This window comes from Triturus cristatus, chromosome 4_1, assembly GCF_964204655.1.
Source record: "Triturus cristatus chromosome 4_1, aTriCri1.1, whole genome shotgun sequence".
NCBI classification, from domain to species: Eukaryota; Metazoa; Chordata; class Amphibia; order Caudata; family Salamandridae; genus Triturus; species Triturus cristatus.
The window spans coordinates 858,648,326-858,673,644 of record NC_140585.1 but is presented as its reverse complement, the minus strand read 5'-3'; the positions used below and the strand labels follow the sequence as shown (position 1 = coordinate 858,673,644).

Sequence of the window (25,319 nt, the reverse complement as noted above, 5' to 3'; positions counted from 1 at the left end):
CTTTCAAATGGAAGAGTCAACAGTTTTATGTCAGCTGTGAGACATACTATCACAAGAAAATCACCTAAGAATACCTACAACCTTAAAAGAAAAGAAGAATCAAAAAATATAAATGACTACAACCCAGTAATTTTATCCATGTGGAACGCTAACATGGATATACAGTATGTAGCTGACAATTCCATTGCTGTTGCACGATATGTAACGTCTTACATTACGAAATCAGAAAAAACAGAATTGAAGGAAATGTGGGAAGAGATTTCTCACGAGAAGACTGTCAGTAAGAAGCTGTACAGTTTCAGTTTGAAGATGTTATCGCATCGAGAAATTGGATCCTACGAATGTTCAGATAGGTTTCTGCAAGTCTCTACTCGAAGTCAAGAAGAATAATTTGGGCAAGTTTAGGCCTTGCAGCAATGAGAAATCGGGTACTGAAATCTGTTGGAGAAATTGAATATTTGGCTGAGAATGACCCAGAAAGTACAGATATATTGAAAACAAACATGTTGGACACATATTATCCCAAGAGAAGTCATCATCTGGAGAACATGTGTCTCTATGAAGTGTTGCAGAACTACATTTATTCACGGAAAGCTGCAGAAGACATCAACAGTGGAAAATATAAAGTTGTTGGTGAAGAAGGATGTTTGGTGAAGCAAACCAAAGGAAGTTTGATAAATCACCGGAAGCTGAGTTGCGACACTACCGACAAGAAAGAATTTTACTACTTGGCTCTTTTACAGTTGTTTAAACCATGGCGTACAGAGGATGAACTACTGGGAGAATTTCAAAGCTATGAAGATTCTTTTAATGCTTGCAAAGACAGCATACAATGCAGTACATTCTCAACTTATCTGCAAATGTTAAATGAAGAAATTGAACAGGAAACTACAATTGCAGCAGAAATAGCTAGAGACAGTTCTCAGGACAGCCAAAGTTCAGGAACATACAGTCAAGATCCCCTAGGACAACCAATCGTTGAAAATGAAGCATCAATAGCCATGAATGAAGTGGAAACGGCTATGAATCAAGCTCAAGAAGAATTTATAGACTTAGAAAATTTGGAAAGACAACTGAATCAAGAGCAGCAACAAATTTATGAAGAGATCAAAAACAAAATTGATCACGGATTTCTACATATAAAAAAAGAGTGCTCATGCACAACATTTCATCCAATCAGGATGTATGTAAGTGGACAAGCTGGCACTGGAAAAAGTTTCCTAATTAAAGTCATCAGAAGCTACCTAAAGCAAAAAACGGATTCTACTTTGTCTTGTGTGGTTACTGCTCCAACTGGGTTAGCAGCATATAACATAAAAGGAATCACCTTACATCGTTTGCTAATGTTACCAGTGGAGCATGAGAACAAAATACAATTCAACAAGCTAACTGGAGAAGCATCCTTGGAAGTTTCAAGAGTATTGAAGAAGATGCAAGTTCTCATTATTGATGAGGTGAGCATGGTATCAAACTTAATGCTTGCCTTTGTGCATTTAAGAATGCAGCAAATTTTGAAGACAGACTATGACGTGTTATTTGGTGGAAAACACGTCATAGTTTTTGGGGATCTTTTGCAACTTACTCCAGTTAAAGGACAACCAGTGTTTAATACTGTGACACATGAAGACACGAAGAAGTCATTGGGAAGCATTGGAAATACAAATATTTGGTCCTTCTTTGAGTACAAGGAACTTACAACTAATATGAGGCAAGCAAACGATGAAGAATATGGAAGTATTCTGAAAGATATCAGAATTGGACTACTCACAGAAGTTGGGAAAAAAGCATTACAGAGTCGGCTGCTACATAATTTATTTCCAAAGGAAGAAATAGTTGCAGAGAAAATATACAAGAATATTGCAGAAAACAAAAGTGTCATCTGCTTAATGCCAACTCTACGTGAATGCTCAATATTCAATGAGGAGCTTTTGAAATTGGAAAAGGAAGAGATCAGGAAATTGGAAGCAGTGGACAAAATTGAGGATGGAAGAATTAATGTCACAGTAACAGGCAAACTGAAAAATAAATTGGACTCACTAGAGAAGAACATCTCCAAAACAGCAGGATTAGAAAAAAATCTATATGTTTGCATGAACTGTAGAGTGTTTTTAAGGAGAAATTTGGATGTTGAGAAAGGCTTAGTGAATGGAGCGATGGGAAGAGTTGTAGGTTTTATTAATTATCAGAAAAAAGAAGGAATTGAATGTTTAAAAATAAAGTTTGATCAGATAGATGAAGTTAAAGATATTTGTCGTTGTACAGTTCGTTTTATGCTTGTAAAAGACTTATATGTACGTAGGAAGCAGTTTCCGTTTTCTCTAGCATATGCTGTAACTATCCACAAGTCTCAAGGATTGACTGTAGATTGTGCATTTGTGAACATTGGTTCAACTGTGTTCAAAGAAGGTATGGCATATGTAGCTTTGTCACGAGTCAAAACATTATCAGGTTTATTCATGATAGACTTTGATGACTCAAAAGTTAGTGCTGATACAAACTGTGTAAAGGAGTATAATAGATTAAGAAGAAGCTATGCTCCTCATTTAGGTCAGTATCCTGTGTTGGAGAAACGTGTAGTTTCTCGTAAAAGGAGAAATGAGAATATCTGTGATGACGATGTAGAGAGGAGGAAAAAAAAGAGGAGTGATGTAATTGCAAGCAAAAAGAAAAAGGAAAATGAAGAACAGGTTGTAGGATGTCATTTTGAAAATAGCTCTGGTGTCAACTGCTACGCTAATGTAGTGCTGAATGTTGCATTTTATCTGGAAAGTTTGCAAGAGCAGATAATAGTAAATCAGGGAAAAAGATTCTGTTCAGAGCTGAGTCTCCTTTTTCAAAAGCTGAGTAAAGATAAAACTCAAATAGAAAGTGCTACTGATATTAGAAAACTTTTAGATGTATGTTCAGGACGAACACAGTTTTCTCAAAATGAACAGCAAGATGCACACGAATTTTTGATGTATTTTCTTCAGGTAGTGGAAGAAGAAGGAGTTCCCATTGACATTTTTTTTGGTCTCTCTTATAAATGGGAACATAGTTGTGATAATTGTTATAATATATGTGGCTCTATTGTTGATAATGAAAGGTTTATTTATTTGACATTGCCAGAGAGTAAAACAGTCACTTTTGCAAAATTAGTTAAAGATGCTAATCATAGCATGAAATGTGGTGAGTGTAATTCTGACATGTTTTCAACATTAATTTTAAGGGAATACGGACAGTATGTAATTTTAATGATGCAACGATGTAGAGCTGATGGTTCAAAATTGGATACTTTAATAAAGAAGTTTACAGGACTGCAATTATCAATTTCAGGAAAAACTTTTGTAACTGTTGCAATAATTTTCCATGATGGACCTACTGTTACTTCTGGACATTACACAGTTTATCTAAAATGTGAAAAAGGCTGGACACTGTGTAATGATTCCCAATTGATTTTCAAACAACGTTTGCCTTTTGATTTAGCAAATTCCTATCTAATCTTCCTGAAACCTAAATTTTAGAGAGACTTGGCAAGATCTGGACAAAATAATTTTACCATTTTACTGGATTACCATTGCAATTTTGTAAAAAAAATATTTTTAAAATTATCATTTGGCCTAAAGGAAAGATAACCAATTGTAATGTGGACTTTTTTAATTTTTAATGCAATTTTGAAAAACCAAGAATTTAGAGATAATCGGTAACTTCTGCACATTTTAAATTTTGGAATGCTATTGGACTGCCATTGGAAATTTTTTCAAAAATGATTTAAAAAATTACTATTTGGCCATGTGGAAAAGTAAGCAATTCTATTGTGGACTAAATAAATTATTCAAAAAATTTTCGAGAACCAAAATGTTACAGAGAATCGGTGAGATCTGGACAGATTAAACTTTAGAATTTTAATGGATTTCCCTTGGAAATTTATTCCAAAAAAAAAAAAAAAATACTATTTGGCCTAAAGGAAATGAAATCAGATGTATTTTGGAGTTATTTGAGATATAATATTGTGATTATACTTCTGAAACAAACATATCAGACGGTATTTTAAAGAAATAAGTATTGTTTTTAGTTGATATTTTTTTAGAATAATATGCATTTCTGTAATGATAAGTTTAAGTGAGAAGAGATTCTGGGCTTTTTTAATACAATCTTTGAGATTGTTATTTTTTTTTGCCCGCTGTAAAATGATGAATGCAATTGCTTTCACAATTTATAGTGAAATGCAATATATTCTGAAAACAGCAAAAATAAGGCAAAAATATTTTTTGGAAAAAAAATGTAAATATGAGTACTGTATTATAAATTGTTATAAAAATATTAATACTTTTTTCTTTTTTTTCAGATAGATATAGAAAATTTTCGAAAACTAGAACCATTTTTAAAACTATTTTTAAAAAAAACAAATGAATAAATATTTTTTTGAGTGAGTATGGTAAGTCAATAATAATAATTGTAGTCTCTCAAGGACCTTGTAATGTGATAATTGATTTTTACTGTTTTTTTTAAAAAATAAAAAAAAAGTACGCGCACCGTACGCGTACGGTAAAAAAAAAAAAAAAAAAGGTTTTAAAAAACATATGTAAAAAAAAGATGAAAGATAAGGTTGGCTCTTAAAAGAACCGTTGTGTTCATGCAGGGACAGAGGAAAGGAAGCATGGGAAAATTAGTCTCTGTGACAAGTGTGCTGATCTATTTTGAGGTTCACTAGGGAAACACTGGTCTCCCTATGACAAATTAGATCATGACAAGAGGCACATCGAATATCAACCCTCAGAAATCGAGGGTTAATTTCCAGAGGGCCAGCAGAAGGAGATGCTCCCCCCACAGATGAAGGGCTCACCTGACCTGCAGAGGAAGGAGTCAGCCCTGCAGATGATGGTCCAGGCTGAGCTGCTGTGGATGTACTGGCTCGTCTTTCTGAAGAGTTACCTCCAAAAAGATGACCATGTGTCCTTCCGTGTACATCCTGGAGGTGCCTCTTCATGGTGTGATTCCCAAAGGAATACTTCCTGTCAGGATTACCTCTAGAAAGTACACGCTTACACAGACAGCAAGTAACTAAGGGTGCATTCACCTTTTGCTGGCCTTTTGGAAAAGTAAAATAATCCCAAACATAAGAAGGCTTTTGTTTCCTCGATCTCTGCCTCAAGACAGTGCTGCTGGTGCTAGCCTCACTCTCAGAAGAGCTCTGCTGTTCTGCCATCGTATCCCAAAGACAAACCAGCTCCTTCTTCCAAGGGATCACAAGCAGAAATGAGGGGAATGGGTGTGGTGTAGGAGAGTTCTAGAACTGAAAGTAGTTTCAACCAATCAAAAGTTGTGTTTCAAGATCACATGACCTACCGTACGCTTACGGTACGCTTACGGCAAAAAGTACGCATGCGCGTAAAAAGACACTCGCTTGCGCGCATGCGCATAACAGTCACTCCCCGGCACTTCCGCGTAACGTGCGCGTGTGGCGTAAGCGCGCACGCGTCCCACGCGCAGTACGCGCGGCTACGCAAAGTACGTAACTATACGCAAGCAGCGTAGATAGATTACGGACGTTGCGTAAACCGTACGCTTACCGTGAGCTTACGGTACGCGTACTATAAAAAATAAAAAAAAATAAAAAAAAAATGGAAATAAATTTTACATGTTTATTTTAAAAAATATATTAAAAAAAAATATTTAAGGATTTTAAAAATTTAAGCATAGTCTAAATAAAAGGTAAGAAAATTAAATTAAAAATATGTTTGAAAAAAATGAAGAATAAAAAAAAAATTAGCATTTAAAAAACCTTGCAAATTCACTGAAAAAAACATGGGTTTCACACACGTTATAGTTAGGAATTAGCATTTAAAAAACCTTGCAAATTCACTGAAAAAACCATGGGTTTCACACACGTTATAGTTAGGAATTAGCATTTAAAAAACCTTAGAAATTCACTGAAAAAACCATAGGTTTCACACACGTTATAGTTAGGAATTAGCATTTAAAAAACCTTAGAAATTCAGTGAAAAAACCATAGGTTTCACACATGTTATAGTTAGCTGGACATTTTACTCGTAAAAAACCAATGAAATTGCCCCGTTATAGTTAGTTCAGCTAACTATAACTCGCGCGCCCGCAATGCACTGCTGATGACGTCACATATTACATCACTCATGACATGGTCAGTGACATCACTCATGACATCACTGATGACATCTCAAATGACATCACTGATGACATCACTGATGACATCATCCTTGTGATAGAGTGGCAGACCTCCTCTCACCTTAATATAAGCTTTGATACACACATTCAAAAATAGAGACTAAAATTTTCAAAACAATGGACATACCAATACCAGTTTCAACAACCTCTTCAGTAATTCTAAGATCCACATACACATCCACTCATTCACCAACAGTCCTATACAGTCACTCATACATGTACTCACTCATCATATGTACTCATACACCTATACATCCTGTTACATAATGCCACTCATCCATAGAGTTACACACACACATAGTCACTCATGCTAATAAAGAATCAAACATACATTCACCTGCATATACAGTTATACACACACCACCACACTTACTTCTACGGAAACTTACACATACTTAGTCTTTTAAACAATCACTTATAGAAACACATACTTATTCATACAGGAACTCTTTCAATCTCTCCCTCTCACATATACTCACATATATACACCAATAGTCACATATACTAGTTTAAAACATATGTAGTTACTCCTGATGACACTATTGAGACAGTCATTCACTCACTAACACACCCATACACACACTCATCCACCCATACAGTCCTGCACACATGCTGTGTTCAACACATACAAACAGTAAGTCACTCATTCATGCACCTATGCACTACGTAATACCCCCCACCGAACCATGCAGACACTCAGACTGATACTCAAAAAAACAACTAATAACCTATATAGACACCCATGTAGCTACTCACCAACCCATGCAGTCACTTATACACAAAGTGAGAGACTGTCACAGATATTTATATGTTTAAACATTACTCACTAAACCATGTATTCACTAAGATACACTTAATCAGTCAGTTACACAATCAATTTTACAGAAAAAGTCATCCATTTAGACACTTATATACCCATTTATTCTTCCATCGACCTTGAGATATACATATATAAAACATATTTAATTTTCAGAAAAACCCACATTCACTGGATGATGTCATCAGTGATGTCATCAGTGATGTCATTTGAGATGTCATCAGTGATGTCATGAGTGATGTCACTGACCATGTCATGAGTGATGTAATATGTGACGTCATCAGCAGTGCATTGCGGGCGCGCGAGTTATAGTTAGCTGAACTAACTATAACGGGGCAATTTCATTGGTTTTTTACGAGTAAAATGTCCAGCTAACTATAACATGTGTGAAACCTATGGTTTTTTCACTGAATTTCTAAGGTTTTTTAAATGCTAATTCCTAACTATAACGTGTGTGAAACCTATGGTTTTTTCAGTGAATATATATATATATATATATATATATTTTTTTTTTAAAGTTTTATATAGCGCTAGCTTGACCTGTAGGTATCAGAGCGCTTTACATACATACTGTAAAGAAAAACTGACGGAAATTGCATTACATAGTAGGCAGTAAGGAAGCAAAACCAGGGATAAAAAAAAATACAGCATGGAAGATAAAGTGGTTAACACAGTCAGGTAGCCAACTATCCTTGAATGTCAAGAGAGAGGAGTAAACTCGGATATTAAAGTCTAGATTAGTTGACGTTGGTCAGGAAAGTATTTGTTAAGGAGATGGATTTCCAGGTCCCTTTTGAAACTGGAGAAGGAGGGGTTGCATCTGAGGACTATAGGGAGAGCATTCCACATCCTGGGAGCGTTGCCAGAGAACGATCGGTATTGTGTGGTTTTCTTTTTCAGTTTCGGATGAATAAGAAGGAGTGAGTTGGAGGTGAACCATTTTAGTACTGTGCCACTGATGCCGGAGCGCTTTGACATGGTCTCCAGAAGCGCTGGATGATTTACTGTGTCGAATGCCGCAGATAGGTCAATAAGGATGAGTAGGCAGGCATCACCTTCATCTAAAGCCTTGTGAATATCGTCCGAGACGTTAAGCATAGCTGTTTCCGTGCTACAGCCTTTCCTGAATCCCGATTGAAAGGTGTCGAGGAGGTTGAACTCATCAATGTTTTTGTTGAGTTGGTGGAGAACACATTTCTCCAATGTTTTTGCAAGTAATGGGAGGTTGGAGATAGGTCTGAGGTTGTTGAGATCATTAGGGTCGGCCCCTGGTTTTTTGAGAATGGGTGTGATTGGTTGAAGGGAGTCTGGGACACAGCCTGAGGTGAGAGAGGCGTTGATGATTTTAGTCCAGAAAGGGGAAATGGTGTGATTAAGTTCTTTTATGATTGTGGATGGGATGGGGTCCATAGAGTGGGAGGAAGGTTTTAGGTAAGAAATTATACTGAAAACCTCATTATCCGACATTAGCTCAAAGTCAGACCAATGTGCATTGTTTTTTAGCTGGAGGCAGATCTGATTGTCCTTGGTACGGACTCTTTCTGAATGATCAGGGGTGGTTAGAGTGGGGCAGGTTAAGAGGGAAGGAGGGTTAGAGGTTTGGATGAAGGATTGATCAATTTTCGAGACTTTATTAGTGAAGAAGGTGCCAATTTCTTCACAACGTTCATTGGTTGCTTTGAATTCTTGAGAGGGAGTGTAGTTAGTTTGGCTTTTGACAATGTTGAAGAGTTCTCTCGGTCTGTTTTTTGCCAGATCTAGTTGGCTGCGGAAGAAAGACGCCTTTTCACAGAAAATGTGTTTTTTGTATGCTTGCCGAGCAGATCTAAGTTGCGCTAGGTGTAAGGTCGAGGGGTTTAGTCTCCAAGACCTTTCCGTTTGTCTGAGTTGACGCCTTTCCTCATTCAGAACCACGTTAAACCAGGGTTTAGATTTGGTTCGCCTCAATTGTTTGAGTTTGAGAGGAGCTACTTGGTCTAGAACCTCTGTCATTTTTGAGTTAAAGTGTGTAGTGAGGTCATCGGCCGTCGATGATGAGGGTTGGAGTTAAAGATGGGCATGAATCTCGGATTCGAGTTCAGATAAAGGGATTGCTTTGATATTTCTGGTCCAGTGTTTAGGTTTGTCATCACAAATAGGTTGGTGGAAGACAAGTGCATCAATCTTGAACAGAATGAGGTGGTGGTCGGACCAGTCAATGGGAGAAATCGCTGTCAGAGAGACTAGATCATTGTTGGTAATGATCGCATCCAGTGTTGCACCTTTGATGTGAGTTCGTTTATTGCAGAGTTGTTTGAGGTTATATATTTCAAGTAGGTTGGACAGGTTCTGGGCAGTGGAGTCTTCTGGGTCAATACAGTGGATATTGAGGTCACCCAGGAACACGTCTTTAGTGTCTGTCATGGAGAACCGTGATATTAGGTCTGGTAGTTCTTCGGGGAAAAGGGTACGCTCTCCAGGAGGATGGTAGATGGTGTGGAATTTGATGGGAGAGGTGCCCTTGGCACTGAGTTCGACACCCAGGTATTCAAACGATAGGTATTCTGCAGGTTTAAGTTTGGTAATCTGAATTCCTGCCTTGTGGATGATGGCTAGTCCCCCCCCCCCGTTTTGATCGGTCTGTCTTGTCTGATGATGGTGTACCCTGGAGTGGTGAGATTGTCAAGAATGGGTGTGGAGTGGACATTGAGCCAGGATTCAGTGAGGAAAGCGATGTCAATTTCTTCAGCGAGTAGAGCTTCAGCAATGTCTGTGGCGTGTTGTACTGCTGATCTGCAGTTGAGGAGCATGCAAGAGAGAGGATGGGGTGCCTCGATGATGGGGGGAGTGAGGTGGATAGAGGAGTATTGAGCAGGAGGTCTAGGCGAGTGGACATTTTTTGGGATTCTGTTAGTGCCGATAATAACAGGGATGGGGAAAGGGGCTGACTTCTGGTTCAAAGTGAGGTAAGAGTCGTTGATCTCATCAGGTTTCGGTATCGAAAAGGGTTGGCGATCCCGGTTGGGTCGAAGTGTCTGACTCGCAGATGGACTGGAGGGACGAGGAGTGCACTGAGGGGCCAAGGGAGCGGTATTGAGTGGGGTGGGAGGAAATCTACCCGGGGAGAGGGAGCACGGCGGCTTGGTCCTGTTGAGAAGATCTTGTTGTAAGTATAGGAAATCAGCAGCAAGGGAGTTCATTTTCAGCTCCATTCTGTTCAGTTGCTGGGCTATTGAGCTGAAAAAGTTTAAGGTTTTAGGCAGGGGCCGAGAATGACTTGGGTCTTTGCAGGGAGAGTGAACAGGGGTCGGGGATTGGACAGAGTCAGTGGGGTTAGGAGAGGGGAGAGGTTAGTCTCTATGCACTGCAAAGCATACAGGGAATGACCACTTGTTTTACTGACATCATAATATGGGCGAGTGAACACCATCTGGGAAAGGCTACGGGCTATGCTTTCAGTCAGGATGACATAACAGCCTACGCCTAATTTCAGTGGCTAAAAAGATATAAAAGGATGCCAATGCCCACACTGGATTAGAATTGTATTCCAATGTTTTGCACCGAACTATCAAAGTTAATACGGCAGATTCTAAACTGTAATCGGTTGCATTCTGATGATATTGGTTCCAGACGAGTAGAGGATCAAAAACAAGTTTACTGGCAAATATGCACAAGAACAGCACACAATGTCTATTTGGCAATTGCTCCAGTCTCCAACAGGCAACTGAATGGAGTTTGGAACACTCACCAATAGATGCTGATAAACCATTATGGAATGTAAAGGACCTCTACACCGAACTAGCCCACAACAACCTGTATGACCAGAATATCTTCAGTGAAAACCCTTGGAAAATATAAATAGCAACACCGTATCATAATGACCTATCGATGGGCTGGGTTATAGGTAATCGTACACAATGTTTGGTCACTATAGAACACAAAACTTAACCTCTTTACTTTTTAGCTCATTGATTTTGTTAGTTTGCTTTTAAAGAAATCTTCAATCTAAGAGGATATTTTATGATTTGAATCTTTTTATTAAATCTTTTCGGATTTACTAGGGTATTCAACCATACAATGAAGAAAGAACCATACACAACACTGTACCCAGAAATCATTGTAGCATAACGCGCTGGAATTTAAATAAATTTGGAAGTATGGTCGATATGTACTATTTACTAGTCGAAATTTGTCACCAATAAAGATTGTTATGAACCAACCCATGTACCAACAGGACGGTTCTTAATAAAATCTGAATCGTAGTGGGTCGGAATCAGACTTAGGTCATTCATTCAAACCAGATCGGTCGCAAATTGCGACCTTATATGATTCGTTGCCACCACAGACCACCATGTTTATGATTGCTTTTAAATAAAGCACTTGTTATAAAAATGCAGTTCATTTTCCTTACAGAAACATAGACATTTAAAACAGCTGGCCAAATGGTTGTGGGTGTAGTGAAGGAGAGCACAACTCAATAACAAATCTGCTTAACTTCTCATGAACGTTCTCCAGCCCAGGACCCCCTTCCCCCGAGGTAAAACCAAAAACAACCATAAAGTTTTGAACTTTGAAATATAAAGGAAGCCATTGTAAACATCTACAAAATCTAGCAGCTGAATTATAATTGTGTATATCAAAGATTGCTCTTACAGCCACTTTTAGAACCTATTTAAGCTTTTTAATATGTTTTCCTGGTAGCACTGAATATTTGGAGTTGGCATAGTCCAACTGTGCATGATATTCTGCCTTAGCAACTATAATCCTTTGTGTTATTTTTTAAATTTAAATACGCAGGGGTTTTGTTGACGGTTGCAAATAAATAGCCCTTCATCTAGGCCTTTAATGGGATAGTAAGAACATCTAGGTGAACGTTGCACGTCTTAAATATCACAAAATAGAAACTAACATGCGAAAGATGGTCTGTTAACTTTGGTTAAAGAGAGTAGGCTCAACTCTATATGCAACATTTTAATAGCTTCGGGTCTGTTTGAGCTACAAACATGTTTGATGAAATCTGAAAATGAAACAGCAGCTGAAATCAAATTAATAGTTACACAGTAATTCTGCAGCCACTGAATCACATAGTACAGTGACAATACTCATTAGTGTCCTTGATCCTTCAACAGCTAGGCTCTGGTGCCAGCTAACCTCATATTGGTGTCATCCACTCTTTCATCAGTAGGACCCAAATCTATGCTGGTGCATTTCAACTCTAAACACATAAGTCTCGCCATCCTCATTTGGTGCCCATCAGTCAGCAATCTGTGTCTTCCAATCTTCAATGTCTACCTTCCAAAACTCAATTTGTAGCCTAAAAGTCCTCCATTGGTGTTGTGGAACCATTATCTGATATTTGCAACCTTATATTGACATCCTCCACCCACTGATTGTTGCCTTCCACAAAATGTATTAGCTGTCTTCCAACCCTCCATTGATACATTTAAACGCTCAGTTGTTGTGTTCCAACTACTGGAACCATGTAACCTTCTGTAAGGATGGACATAAGTGGAAACTGTGTACCATGAGTAATAAAAAAGGAAATAAGATCAATTATATTTTCTGCTGTGCCATGTTATGTAATGATGATCTGTATAGTGCACTTATTACCCGAGGGTAAAGAAGGGCAGAGAGAACTATGGGCTAGTGCAGCAAATCTCACAAGTAGTAATGAAGAAGGTTGGAACTGTACTGGTACTGAACAGAATGCAGCAGAGTGCTGGAATTGAGTCTTGAAGCGAGATATCAATACTGACAGGAAAGAACTAGGAAAAATAAAAAGGAGTACATTTTGTAATACAGAATTAAAGAACTAGAAGCAAAAAGAAGCACTGTGTACTGATGGGAGAAACAGCTGTGAAGCACTGTTTAGTGATGATGAGCATCGTATTTACCGCTGGAATTGGCATGTTATGTAGTGTCAGATTGAAAATTATCTGAAGAAGAACACGGACAACACCACAACAATGCAAGGCCTAACCAACACAGAAAGAGACACCAATAACCATCCATCAATGCATACCTTCAATACGCTCTCACAAAAAGATTTCTTCAATATTATCATTTCAGCCACAACATCAGGATCACAATCCGACCAAGCACCCCCAAGAATCTTTAGCGATATAATTCGCTTAGCCTGTACAGGGAAGGTTGCCAGATGCCTACTTAACAGGTTCATTCCCACCTGAGCTCAAAACTGCCTACATCAGACCTTTTCTCAAAAAGAAATATACTATACTCATCTGAACCAGCAAACTACAGGTCGATAACAAATGGACCATTCTTAGGAAAAAAACAATTGAAAAAGCAATGCTTACTCACATTTCTAACTTTACAAAACATTATGTCTTACTGTCACACCAACAGTCCGTTTCAGACAAGGAGGAGGCATGGAGTCAGTCATCATATCCATATGGAATGATCTAAAACTCACAGTGGAAAACAATGGAATAGCTGCCTTATCACTTCTGGATTTAGCAGCTGCATTTGACCCTGTCCAAAACCACACACAACTGCAAAGACTTTGCAATAACGGAATCCGTTAAAATGCTTTAAAATGGATTGCTTCTTACCTCACAGACAAAGCGTAGTCTACCTAGCCCTATTCATCTCACCTCCTCACACACAACTGGCAAAACCTTGCAGCCCCCCTCATTTTCTTTGCGGCGCCATCAAGTGCCCCTACCAGAATGTCACCTCAGGGATTCACCAACTGAGTTGTGCCTCCAGACTCGTGCTAAGGTGGGAGCTATGCTCAGTAACATGTTGGGTGTGCCTGCTTTCAATGAGCAGTGTAACCCAAAACGATGCTGTGGCCTTAAACATTTTGTAGCCCATGTTCAGCGGTCAAGTTCTGGACTGCCTCGCTCCAGAGGAAGAGACTTCAGCAAGGCAGCTATTTTGGGTGTGGCCAGGTGTTGCTCTCTGCAATGCACCAAAGACTTCAAGGCAGCACGTGGACAGGCTATGAAAGCAGACGGCATCTGCTAGAAGTGGTGAGTTATTAGGAATCACAGCCAGCGATAGGGCTCTTGCTTACCAACCTTAACCTACTCCTGCATTTCTTCAAATGACAGGTAAAATAAGAGACTGGAACTTTATTTATAAGGAAAAGCACTCAGTAAGAGTAGTAAGTGGATCTTCACAGACTTTGTTTGGTGACATTTTCTAAGGTTTTGGAAGATTCTCCACTGCCTCATTCCATGAAAACTTTGGCTATACTTATGGTTCTTACCTTCTGGGGGACAGTTTCTTGAGATAAAGAAATACATTGTTTCGAAACAAAGGATTTGGGTTGTTCATGTTTCTTTATTTTGGAGAGACATTTAAGCTACAACTTTGACTTTGATAGTCAGTAAAGGAATTGGCTCTTGACAACCCAAGACACAATCGATGATCATAGACTTAATGCCCTATACTTTTTGGGAAGTTTTTTAAAAGAGGTCACAGGAGAACACTGTAGTTATTTCCATAAAGTAACACATTTGAAGATTGCAAGTGTTATGATAAGGGTGTGTCTTAATATTCTTGTTGATTTACAGGTTCTCGGCTCTGAATCCAACAGCTCCCTTCTCCTCCTTTCCGCATCCCTACAGAAGGCTTCTACTCTCATTCCCCTCACATCCAGTAGGATTAAGGCCTTAGCCTTCTGAGGTAGTAGAGGTTACTACCCTTATTGGAGCTTTAAGTGTATACTGAATGCAACCTCGAATTCTGGGTCTAATCTCCCTCCCATAACTGCAGGTATAATTCCCCGGAGTCCCCTTACTAACTGCCTCCCCTTCATCTTTTTGTCATTTGCCTTTGAGTTTATCCATGGCTACCGCACCAAGGGAAGGGCACGGTCGTATACCAATCTGCTCTCGCGTAAATATTTCAGGGTTGTGACAACAACACTGTGGTGTTCCTCCGGGGGGCAGCATATCCCCTCTATTATTCAACATCTACCCAACACCTTTACCAAATCTGATTAAATCATACAACCTCACCTGTTACAACTATACAGATGACACTCGCATCATTTAAAAAATTGAAAGGTCCCAAAGACTTCTACAATTCAAAACTCGATGACTGCCTTTGTGCCATAGGCACATGGATGATGAGTGACCATCTAAAGTGCAATACTGCAAAGACCAAAATTATGATATGCGACAATGGCAAAACCACCTGCCTACCGCAATATGGCCCAAGGAACACGAAGCCCCTCCGACAGCATAAGAGAAGTTAGAAACCTAGAAGTAACAATGGATTCAGACCTATCCTGGATCCCTCATACAACTTCACAAAGAGTGCCTTTTACACAATGAAAACACTATGTTTCATCTTCCCATACCTTGTATACCACAAAAATTGCAAACGATCCTCACGCTCGTAATCTCGAAGATTAACTATGCATACAACTCAGCTACTTTTGAGCACGTTTGACCTTGAAGCTAGGGAACACGGTTCAAATCTCGTCTGGGACCCTCAACATTTTGTGATTCTGGGCAAATCACTTAATGTCCCTGTATCTAACACAAATGAATGTGTCTGTCTGTAAAGCAATTGGTGCTCATGTAAAGTGCTCTGATACCTTAGGGTCACGTTTGCCCTTTATCAAACTCCCTCCTCTCAAAAAACTCATCAAAAATACTGCTGCATGGCTTCTTCACCATCTCACCAAAGAGAATGTATGGCTTCAGTACTGCAATTGCTCCACTGGCTTCCCATAGCTAGAAGGGCAATGTTCAAGGCACTCTTTATGTTCCACAGAGGCTCCCAAGGAAAAGCATGTCTATACCTACAAGCTAAATTCAAGCAATACAAACCAAATAGAGCACTGCGCCCCAGGCTTACGCCACTTATCATCATGCTACCTTACCATGAGAAATCGAGAGGAGCACTGCTTGTACAAGCCGCCAAGCTCAGGAACTCACAACAATCCAGCATTAGAAGCACCCAGGAGCATATACACTTCCAAAGATAGTTGAAAACGTTGCTATTCGTAAAAAAAACTGCACCACCCGCATCCTGGCAACAGAGCCGAGAAAACAGTTGCACCCTTAAGCACAATCCTCCGCTTATAGCCCACAAATTCCAAACAACTCAACCATCAAACTGCTTTCGTTATGCAGGTAAGCAAAAACCAGCTGACCTATGGTTTGCCATGGCATTATATGGTTATGTACTTCCATATATAACAGTTATGGTCCACAATAATACCAAAACCATAATGTGCAGTGGTTAGCAATAAATTGTAACTTAAGACCTATACAATTTACATAATACATGTCTGTTATGAGGATTGTCAATCAACTGCAATCTACATCTAAAAAACAAACATCAAATGAACGGGCATAAAATAGCTGAAGAGCTCCGTGTCACATTACTGGACTTTAATATAGTCTATTCACTGCATGTCCCAAATATCTATACAATCTGACCGCTTTTTTACATCTCAAAAAGACACTCAAATGTGGAATATTGTTAAAAATGGCCATCCCAACAGATCTCTCAGTTTCCCTCTCCCTCCAAATCATGCCACCTCAGGACAACAATTGTACACAACATCTCAGATTAGACAACCCAGTGCAGTCACCAGTTAAGCAAACTATATCATATGAAATACTGTAACTGACCTACAGAGCTGGTCAAAGTTAACAGAATACTCAAAACCATAAAACTGTGCATCTGTCATTTACACTTCATCATCCAGCACACTGCTACTTGCTGAGTCCCATAAAATGATAATTGCACCTCAGTGGTCTTCACGCACGACATAAAAACACTAACCACATAGGATCATATAAAAAACAACATCCTTCCAATCACACACCCTACATGCTGCAATTGTGTTCTTGCACACGTTCTGGGGCAATGTAGCAGAACATGAGAGAATGATGCTGCTCTTCTGCACAAACACTTAGAGTAACAAGACAACATTCTGTGGCACACAACCAACATTGTCCATGCGGATGCAATGAAGGCTGTTGGCATGCCAGTGCCACACTTGACAGGAGCAGACCTCGACCTTCAAACCATGGATGGGTGCACAACAAAAATAAATATGTGCTTCTCATTCTCCCTTTGGTGCCTTTCAATACTCTAATGTTACTCCATCAGCCTTCTACTAGTTAATTCCAACCACTTATACAGAACTTTCAAAAAGCTTTGGTGCAATTCAACCCTTATTGCTGGGTACAAATGTAGTGTTGGATTTTTTGGTCACTCACACCACGCTATTCATATGTAAAATTACAGCCCTTTTTCACCGTCCTCGGCCATATTTCAAGACTACAGGGAAACACTCTGACTCAATGTAGGTCATGACATTCCAACTCTTAGTTGGTGTGCTCCAGCACTCTATTAGTTCCTTCCAATCAATAATGTAGAATTTTAAAACGTTTACTGATAAGCGCATTTCTGTGACCTACGATCCAGTATTAGTCATTTGTAATCCTTAACTACTACATCCTAACTCAGTCAAAGTTTATTACGCCACTAAAGGTGTCAATTCTAACATTGGATGGGTGCCCCCTAATCAGCACTGCTCGACACTGGATGAGTGTGTAAGAAATGAAATTTAAAAGAAAATTCGACTTTCATATGATGTTAGAATTCCACCTTAGAATGCGTTTAAATATTGCGGAAATGTTTTTACACAGAAAATAACATGCAGGAAAAATGTACCAGCTTTAAACGTGTAAAGAATCATTTTAGAGTGCACTTTAACTCTGCTAAAAAGAATGCATGGGTAAATCAAACGTAGGGAGAATGTACTTACTTAAATTAAGAAAAGATAATGGAAAATTGGACAAGGCTATTATTATTAATGTACTTTTGTGACTAGGCCCAAGCAATGTTTTCTTTCGACCCTTCCTCATAGCTAAATAGACATTTATTTAGACATTTGCTTGGCACTAGCATCCTGCTAAAGAATCAGCTGACTTCAAGATTATACTCCTTTGCTTCATCACATCATCACGCCATATTAGATCACCCTAGAATAATAATAAACCTTGGTGTTAATTCATAATAAACAGACTGCTAGAATGAATAATAATTTAGATATTTTATGTATGCTTAACCAGGACATTGTCGTTAGAATTGTTTAATTAAAGCTGTCTAGGCCTTTCTATTCACAATGCGACACTCAACGCAGTTATTAGCTTCGGTAAGAAGGTTCTCATGAGAACTTTCCTTTATGTATCAATGTTCGTAACAAATGTTTAGCTACGTACCGATGTGAATGGTTACTGTGAGAATCAGGAGGAGAAGCAACAGATGTTGACAACACCATTGGAAGAACGGTTTTCATTGGAGAAGCGCTTTGCACACCTGCTAATTTTCGTTACATCATTTTATGATTTATATTGTAATTCTGTTCCTAATTGGAGACGATAGGAGACCCCTTATGACTCTACTACGGGTGAGTCTCTCTGTCGTTGCTGGAAGATACTGCTAATAGTGACTTATTTTCCTTTGTCTTGATTCTCTTTGATCAATGCCACTGCAACGATCATTTCACTACCACTCATATTTTCACCAGTTGGTACTGCAGCTGTGGGGAACTTGGCTGAGTTTCCAGAACAACTCTTTATGGGAAGTTCTAGTCTTTAACTATGCTCTGAAATATTGCTCTTTTCTAGAAGGAACTCTTCATGGGTTTCTTTACATAGGGTAGATTAGGTCCCTTAGTTAGTTTAGTGACAAATCACTTTTATGGAACACTTTGTTTAATTTATGCAGTCACTAATTAATCTTTTACTTGATATTTCTGGTCTTTGGACTAACTGGAATAAAGATGATAAAACCATATCGTATATGTATCGTCATGGACTGTAAATATTGAACCATATAGTTCATAATATCTATGGCATGTTCTTTTGTTCCTTGCTCCATTCGCAACACCGTGGCAAAAGTCTGTCTAACCTGTCACACACCATCTGGATTTCGAGGGTCCAAGCTCTAAGTTGGGGTGTTTGGTTTAATACCCTATTTTTGGAAATCCTTTAGGTGCTAACAAGTGTGTCCTACACTCAATAAAGCAATGTCCTCGATCAATGTATAAACTAACTCTGCGCTTTCAATCACTGTGACTAATCCCATAAGTTTGGAACATTCTAATTCCTTCTACTGAAATTTAGTTTCTCATGCTGAACGTGTTACAAGCCTAAAACGCTGTGGTCGTCTCCAGGAGTGTGCTCCAGCCCAGTATCACTAACTTGTATCAATATGGCATTAACCAACAACCTACATTAGCGGAAACAAAAACTTGTTCTGTGTATCTCATATATTCCAGGAAATACAAGACATTGTGTACACAATAAACATATCCAAAAGGTAAAATAGCCAGAAAGTAATACCTTATGTATATCCAGGAGACGTTTCGCTATGTCAATGTGTCCATTCTGCATGGCATCTATAAATGGAGTGATTCCACAGCTGTCTCTGTCATCAGGTTCATACATGCACCTATCAACAAAAAGGTGCAGTGGGTGGGGTACAGCGAGAAGCAGATCTTTGATTATTCTAAAATCACTCAAAATGCTGGCAGAACTTAAACAATACTCCAGAGGAAGGAACCACTATAAAAATCTGTGTGATCTGTTAACAACCCTCATGTAGTTAGAATTTAAATTAACATTAAATTTTCAAGGCATGATGAATCGCGATGATGCAAAACATGTTTTTTTTATTCTGCTGCTTACTAAGGAGGTGCTGATCTGATTTCAATATGCAACTCCTTATTTGAATAAGAGTGGCTTATCAAGGTCTGAAGAAATTAGTTAAAGACATTGCGACCAATCAGTGCACTGTAAAAAGCACTATATATTACTACATGGAAAGTAAACTGTACATGCCTTGGTCTGGAACATTAAAAAAATTCCTCTGTTGGACGTGACAAAGTAAATATTAAGAGCTGATGGCCTTTCCTCAATAAAACTTGATTTTGAAGCACACAATAAGTCTAATTCAATTTGTAAATAGCTAGTTCACAATCAAAGTGGTTTCTTGGTGTTGCGATAGATGTTTTATTGATAACAAACTCAGTAGTGCAATTTTCATTAATCTCCTAATGATAAAATGCTGAGTGGCCCTAGCAAGAATCCAATCTGTGACCATCTGGTTAAAAACAGGCTCTTACAAAGAAAGAATTACCCCAGTGAGCATTAGGGTCCTGTACAATAAGGAGGCCGTGAAATCAACTACGATAAATGATACCCTGATGCTTACTATCCCATGCCATGATCAGATCAGAGGTAACAAAATATATAAATGATCTGACGAGATCTACGGGTTCAGGGCCCTTAATAACCGGTATAGCAGCAGGATATAATACACTTCTGAAAGCATAAAGTACAGACTGGTGCCATGCAACTGAAGCAGCATTATTGGTGACTAAACTTATCACTGCAGATCACATTTCCCCAGAGTTGCCATTTTCACCATCCCCATATAGTTCAAGGTTTTATTCAAATAGTTCTTCTAGGGCAAATCCAGCATCTGGACCACAGCTTTAACATCATCTGTGGGAGTAATGTATTTTCCTTCCCATTGCTAGAAAACGTAGGCCAAATGAAGTTTTGCCACACTACTCCTGTCGGTCCACATGTATAGCCAAGTTCAGTTAAAAGCTGGAGATCTAACTCTGGGCTTAACCATGCGAGTCAGAACTCATTCACGTTACAACAAATCAAATCTACAAGGAATACCAATAACAAACTAATCACAACTTCACAAAAGATAGAACGTGTACAGGATTCCTAGACTTCCAAGGCCGAGTTTCATTTTAAACGAAAAACAGCACCAATGTCCTTTCCTGTGACAGCACAACTGGAGCCTGTCTGCTCTTGGTAAACTGTGTCAGCATACCAATTCAGTCACCTGTGTGATGAACTATGGTCCTACAAAGCCACTCTTGGCAATATGCATTTATATGTTTTCAATGTGTCAGAAGGTGGTTATTAATTTGGAAGGGGGTGAGCCCCTATCCACGTAATAAACATAATATTGTCAAAACCCTGTTCTGATACAATCTCTTGTAGCTACAACATAAGCAGCAAGCTTTTAAAGTAAAGAACATAATACAAACAACAATCCCAAACCAATTTAGGAAAAAGAAAAGAATGAATGAGGGAAAAGACACCAATATCATTGCAGTAGAATAAGAGGAACCAGTGAAATACATTTAAAGTGTTAAGTTAAAAGGTGGCTAGAAAGGGTAAAGCGCCATTAATAAAAAAACACAAATGTTCATAGATTACCAGGGCCAAGCCACAATTTCAGGTCAAGCAGAAGACAAATACACCAAGTGGTCTCTGAAATGCAAGTTAAAACTATCCAGCGTGGCAAGGTCCAAGGATGTGGAAAGCGAGGATCCATCCCAGTCAAATACGTTGTTGTGGAGCCCATGCTCAAGCTGTTGGTTTTGGCACAAAAAGCTCCAGGCAGGTCAAAGGTTAATTTCATGGCAGCAGAGGGTGCTTCGCTGGACGGATAGATTTTCAATCTCACCCCAGTTAGACACCTTTATCGCAAGGTCCAGTCGAACATGTTTTCAGCAAGGTAAAAAAAACTTGGGAGCTGGACAAACCTGGTATTTATGCCTGCTGTGGTTGTGACTTGCTGAACAGGCCTCAAAATCTCGACCCAGTCCTGAGGAGGTCACACCTTTTTCCAACTGCTGGGAAAGTTACTTTTGGTCAGTCCTGCAGCCCCTACCTCCCCAAGGCAGGCTTCTAGGCACCAGGTCTCTTTATGGCCAGGTCTCCTTCAGGGACCAATCTTCTGTGGTCAGCTAGGTCCTCTTGGAGTCAGGAGTTCTGCTTTTGTGTCACCGAAAAAGGAGGCCAACCACCTGACCCAGCGCCTGGGTGCCAGCAGAATTCACGAGTACTTGAGTTCTTAAATAAGTCCTCTTCTTCCAGCAGGAGTCAGATGTCTTCCTTCTTCCAGCAGTGCCTTCTTCGTCAGGTGGATTTCTTCCATACATGAAGGAATGTTCTGAGGAGGTGGTGCCAGATTTATCCTCTGCACTATGTGACTTTTAGAAAAGGTGTAGGATTCAGTGGCATAATATCCAGAGTCTCTCACCTCCTTTTGCAGCACTTCCTCTTTGCATTGGTGTTAAATTACCTATGGCCTTAAGGCAGGCCTGTCTTCAGCTGCTTAGCCACTACCGCATTTGGATGAGCTTTCCTCCCACGCCCCAAGGTCCAAACTGGTACCCCCAACTCCCATTGTGACTGGAACCTGGCTCCTTAGGAAAACTGGTACCCCCAACTCCCATTGTGACTGGAACCTGGCTCCTTAGGAAGGTCCTGTGGTTAAACAACAGAAGCCCTCCCTGGCCTCCCCAAGTCAAAAGAGGTGTTTGGTAAGAATGTCCTTTGTTCTGCAAGCTGTCCTTAGTCAGTATCAGATAGATAATCCCTGATAACTGTTCAAAAGTTAAGAACACCCTGTCATTTCTAGGCTAAGAGGCAGGCCATTGTCTTCTGAGCCACGGACATTAACTTTGCCAAGCAAGCATGTGTATTCCGGCTCAGAAGGAGTGATTAGTAGCAGAACTGGTTTTAAACCAGTTCTGGCACAGGCAGCCTAAAGTATATCTTTGTAAAGTTACTTTACCACTCAAGTTATCAATAATCTGATTTCAACATTAAATCAGATTCGGAAAATTGAGTAGGAAATAACTTTGAAAGACTTTGCTAGCATTTTACCATATGGGCATATACAACTAAAAATATTAATTCCACCTACGTCTGTAAGGGCACACTTTCCAAATATATAGTATGGCACATTTTCAAATATTAGGTACCCTTTCATGGGTTCATGCAAAGCACACTTTAAGGATGACCTGTTAATAACTTAGGAAAAAGGTTACTTATTCTGTAAGCATCTGTTCGCAGTATGAAGTGCTGAAGATTCACATGCTATGCATACTCCTACCATCCAGCGTAGGGCTCGGGTGTGTGTAACTTGTTCTTCTTCAAAGAAGGCTTTTGAATCACAAGCTATAGTGACTCCTCCTATGAGTGATAATGCACATGTGCATCTGTTCCATTGTTCGATTGTTTTTCCACACAGCGGGTGAAGACGAAAACTGAGCGTAGAAAAGCAAAAGAAGATGACCATGCAAAGAACAAGAAAGAAAAGCATCTGGAACAACCATATGTTTCTGAGAAGGAGGGTGGGCGCATGTGACTCTACAGAACTATATGCCTCAAATAGATGCTTACAGGGTAAGTAACATTTTCCGTTCATGGCATGTGTTGCTGTAGATAAACAAGCTCTAGATCGACTATAAAGCAGTTCTTCCCTGAGCGGTGGCTAGCCGGAGGATACTTCAGAGGCTTGGAAAAGTGTTCGTAATAGAGCTTGGCCGACATTAGCTTTTTCCGTAGCAATTCTGCCTAAATTGTGTTTGTTCACAGTTATTACATCTAGATATACATTTTCGTGCATGTCACAGGATTAGGTACAGATTGTACGTTGGGTTTCAATATAATCATCTGTAGAGACACTACACAGTAGAGCCGGGTACACGTCCCCGGAGAAGTGTGGCTCACTGGTTAGAGTAGGCAGACCTGGAAGCAGAGGTCAGCCTGGGACCAGGGTTCAATTCCCGGCTCGGCTGGGTCTTGAGTCCATAAATTGTCCATGGACTCGATAATTCTCGCTCCAGTGCATACTCGATTCATGGGTTCACGCTCTGCGACTCTGGGCAATAGCTTGCTTAATCTCCACAATGGCCCCTCGCGGCGGGATGCCTGGCTTTCACCTTGTGGATGCCCTGCTGGGTTATCTCACAGGGGAATACCAGGACGGGTTCCCTAAGCAAGCGCTTAGAGACCGGTTGGTGATTTGCGCTATATAAATATCTGCACATTTACATTTACATTTACATTTACACGTGGGCGCGGTGCAGTGCGGTAGCAAGAGATAACTACCGCTCATTTTGGGGCATTGGAGGCACAAAAGCACTTAATTTTAGAGCATTTCAATATCGATTGACAAGATTGTGTATGTAGACTGTTTTAACATGAATTTGACATTGAACTGATTCAGGAAAACCTCTTACCTACATTTGAATTTGGAAGATGGGGGACAGAGGCAGGGAGAAGAAACACAACCAGAAGTATCGCTGCAACCGGAGTGCGGGTCAGCAGCCTAGATGTTAAGGACTGGGGGGTTTAAAAACGTGGTCAAGGTGCGGTAGCAAGAGATAGCTGCCACTTGTTTTGGAGCATTGGAGGCACACAAGCACTGTATTTTAGCGCGATTCAATGGCGATTGACAAGATTTTGTATGTAGACTGTTTTAACAAGAATTTCACATTGAAGTGAATTAGGAAAACCTCTTACATACATTTGAATTTGGAAGGTGTGGGGTGGAGGCGTGGGAGAAAAAATGCAACCGGAAGCATTACTGCGACCGCAGTGCGGTTCAGCAGTCTAGATGTTAAGGACTTGGGGGTTTAAAAGCGTGGGCGCGGCATGGCCTCTCGCAGCGGACGCGCCTAAGGCAAGCCCGTCTGCGTCCGAACAGGACCAGGGGCCAGGATTAGGCGCGCAACACCCATTGAACTCAAAGGGCTTCAGCCCCCCCCCCCCTCGTGTGTGGCAGCCCGGGATGAGACAGCTTCCCAGGCAGACACAAAGCCGCGCACGAGCACTTCACAGGTCTTTAAAAAGACCATTTGTATGTTAATAAGGCCTCGCTGTTGTTTCACCCCTTCTAAGAGCCCCTGCAGCTCCACTCTGCCTAGATTCAGCCCCCCCCCACCCCCGAAATCAGCGCCACTCTGCCTACTGTTTAAAGATTCCGCCCCCCCCCCCGACATTTTTGCTTATCCCCCCCCCCCCCCCCCCCCCCCCCCCGAAATTTGGCTCTAGTTGCGCCTCTGGCCAGGATCCCTGTCAATTTTGGGTCAGAAAACAACGAAAACTGAATTACACAAGTGAAGCATTGCAGGATGTTGGTAAGATCCTGACGCACAATCAGGCATTTTGTTGCAAGGGGTTACCAGGTATTAGAGAGGTTCCATTCTCATGCCTCAACTGTAAGTGTGGAAGCTGGGCAGCGAACGAACTGCATGCAGTGAAAGAGGGCTTTTTGGCAGCATCTCCACTGAAATGTATCTATTTAAATGCAAGATCCTTATCCAAGCATTGTTAGGCAATCTGGGACATTATAGCAGAAACCAAGCATGATTGGGTCTTTGTAACGGAGACCTGGTTAAATAATACTAATCACCTGGACATCTCAGGCTGCAGACATTTGGTTACTAATTTATATGCGGACCTGGTATCAGACAGGATAGAAGACACATGAATGCACAGGGGAGGTGGTCACA

General features: G+C 40.1%; 1 protein-coding gene across 2 annotated transcripts in view; it reads right to left on the bottom strand.

Moving 5' to 3' along the window:
* Positions 1 to 25,319, bottom strand: part of ANKRD16 (ankyrin repeat domain 16) — a 213,727-nt gene that overhangs the window by 79,242 nt on the left and 109,166 nt on the right. For both annotated transcript variants that reach the window (XM_085653567.1, XM_085653568.1), the window contains exon 5: positions 19,324 to 19,432. In XM_085653567.1, the coding sequence (XP_085509693.1) occupies positions 19,324 to 19,432 (109 nt within the window). The remainder of the gene's footprint in view (positions 1 to 19,323; positions 19,433 to 25,319) is intronic.